Source organism: Bison bison, unplaced genomic scaffold, assembly GCF_000754665.1.
Source record: "Bison bison bison isolate TAMUID 2011002044 unplaced genomic scaffold, Bison_UMD1.0 scf7180017864516, whole genome shotgun sequence".
NCBI lineage: Eukaryota > Metazoa > Chordata > Mammalia > Artiodactyla > Bovidae > Bison > Bison bison.
This window is the reverse complement of record NW_011495069.1, coordinates 5,479,585-5,481,921: the sequence shown is the minus strand read 5'-3', so window position 1 is coordinate 5,481,921 and position 2,337 is coordinate 5,479,585. Positions and strand designations below refer to the sequence as shown.

The following is a 2,337-nucleotide window of genomic DNA, read 5'->3' as shown; positions in this document are numbered from 1 at the left end:
TTAACTTATATGCGGAGTACATCATGAGAAATGCTGGGCTGGATGAAGCACAAACTGGAATCAAGATTGCCGGGAGAAATCTCAATAACCTCAGATATGCAGATGACACCACCCTTATGGCAGAAAGCAAAGAACTAAAGAGCCTCTTGATGAAAGTGAAAGAGGAGAGTGAAAAAGTTGGCTTAAAGCTCAACATTCAGAAAACTAAGATCATGGCATCTGGTGCCATCACTTCATGGCAAATAGATGGGGAAACAGTAGAAACAGTGGCAGACTTTATTTTTCTGGGATCCAAAATCACTGCAGATGGTGACTGCAGCCATAAAATTAAAAGACACTTGCTCCTTGGAAGAAAATCTGTGACCAATCGAGATCACATATTAAAAAGCAGAGACATTACTTTGGGGACAAAGGTCCATCTAGTCAAGGCTATGGTTTTTCCAGTAGTCATGTATGGATGTGAGAGTTGGACTATAAAAAAAACTGAGCGCCGAAGGATTGATGCTTTTGAACTGTGGTGTGGAGAAGACTCTTGAGAGTCCCTTGGACTGCAAGGAGATCCAACCAGTCCATCCTAAAGGAAATCAGTCCTGAATATTCATTGGAAGGACTGATGCTGAAGCTGAAACTCCAATACTTTGGTCACCTGATGTGACAAACTGACTCATTTGAAAAGACTCTGATGCTGGAAAGATTGAAGGCAGGAGGCGAAGGGGACAACAGAGGATGAGATGGTTGGCTGATCACTGACTCGACGAACATGAGTTTGAGCAAACTCCGGGAGTTGGTGACGGACAGGGAGACCTGGCGTGCTGCAGTCCATGGGGTTGCAAAGAGTCGGACACGACTGAGCGACTGAGCTGAACTGAGGATGGCGCTAGTGGTAAAGAACCCACCTGCCGCCAGCGCAGGAGACGTGAGACTTGGCTTCCATCCCTGGGTCGGGAAGATCCCCTGGAGAAGGGAATGGCAACCCACTCCAGTCATCTTGCCTGGAGAATCCCATGGACAGAGGAGTCTGGTGGGCTAGAGTCCAAGGTGTCATGAAGAGTTGGGCACAACTGAAGCGACTTAGCACCCACATATGCTCTAGGGCTAGTTACTTAACTTCTTTGTGCCTTAACTTCCCCCCTCTGGAAAATGAGAAGAAAAATACCCACGTCATGGGTGCTGTGGGACTTAAGTATATATTAAGAGCTTAGAACAGTGCCTAGTATGTGAAAATCACTCAGTAAATGTTGAACTATTATTAGTATTGTACCTTCCTCCCCATTTGGAAATATCCTACTTGGAAATTTTCATCTGCAAATTGTGAGCCTGGACTTGACTCTGCAGTGATTTCACCACATACACCAGCTCCAAGGAGCCTGCCTGCGGCCCTTCTGGACTGAGCGGAAAGGTGTGGTGATAGATTGGTGATGTCTGTCCTGGACCTCAGAAGGGAGAGTGGAGGCCAGCAAGTCTGTCACATGCCTCCACTGGGCCATTTCATTGACTCAGCAGATATTTATTAAGCTCCTGCCCAGGTCAGGACTCAGCAAGGTCCCAGGCTATAAAAGTGAGCAAAAACAGACATGATTTCCCCCTAGAGTCAAGAGTCCGGTGGGGAAGGCCTTCATGGGCTGGTTGCAGTACCGCATTCAGAGGTCAGGCTCCCTTCCCAACACTTGCTTGCCATGTGACCTTAGGCTGGTCACTCAGCCTGCCTGGGCCTCTGTCCCCTTATCCACGGTGGGCTTAGTGATCCCTTTTCTGCCGGAACCACTCACCTTTCTTAAAATTGGCTCTCTTAATGCCTGGACTTTGCCTACAGTGCTCTTGCCCACTGTCCTCTTTTGAAAAATATTTATTCATTTGGCTGGGCTGGGTCTCAGTTGCAGCACATAGGAGCTTCAAGCTTCGTCGCAGCAGGCAAGACCTTTAGTTGGAGCACATGGAATCAAGTTTCCTGACCAAGGATCGAACCCAGGTCCCCTACACTGTTGGAAAAGTCTGCAAAGCCCTCTGCTATCACAGGGTGCTGCCGCTGTGCACGGGTCTGTTCATAGCAGCTCCCCTTCAACTGGGAGCTCCTGGAGGCCATGGCTGTGTCTACATTCTTTTCAGCACCCAGAGGGTGCCCAAGATTGCCTGGCACTTGGCATAGCCTCAGTCCCTGGGGGCCGAGGCAAGTGGAGAGCTAGACCAGATGACCGTTTGAAGTCTAAGAAGAGGCTGGGCTCCCAGTTTGCCGGGATCCAACCAGTATGCTCAGCTCAGAAGGCCTCGTCTTGATTACTGGTTCTGCTACTTTCTAATTGTGCTTTGCCAAGTTGCTGAGCCATTCTGAGCCTTGGC

General features: G+C 48.9%; 1 protein-coding gene across 1 annotated transcript in view; it reads right to left on the bottom strand.

Annotated features, from left to right (window-relative positions):
• LOC104981236 (ephrin type-A receptor 8-like) overlaps nucleotides 1-2,083 on the bottom strand; it is an 83,080-nt gene extending 80,997 nt beyond the window's left edge. Inside the window, exon 1 of the mRNA XM_010830239.1 lies at nucleotides 1,954-2,083. Within this exon, the coding sequence (XP_010828541.1) occupies nucleotides 1,954-2,083 (130 nt within the window). The remainder of the gene's footprint in view (nucleotides 1-1,953) is intronic.
• Between the last annotated feature and the right edge of the window lie 254 nt (nucleotides 2,084-2,337).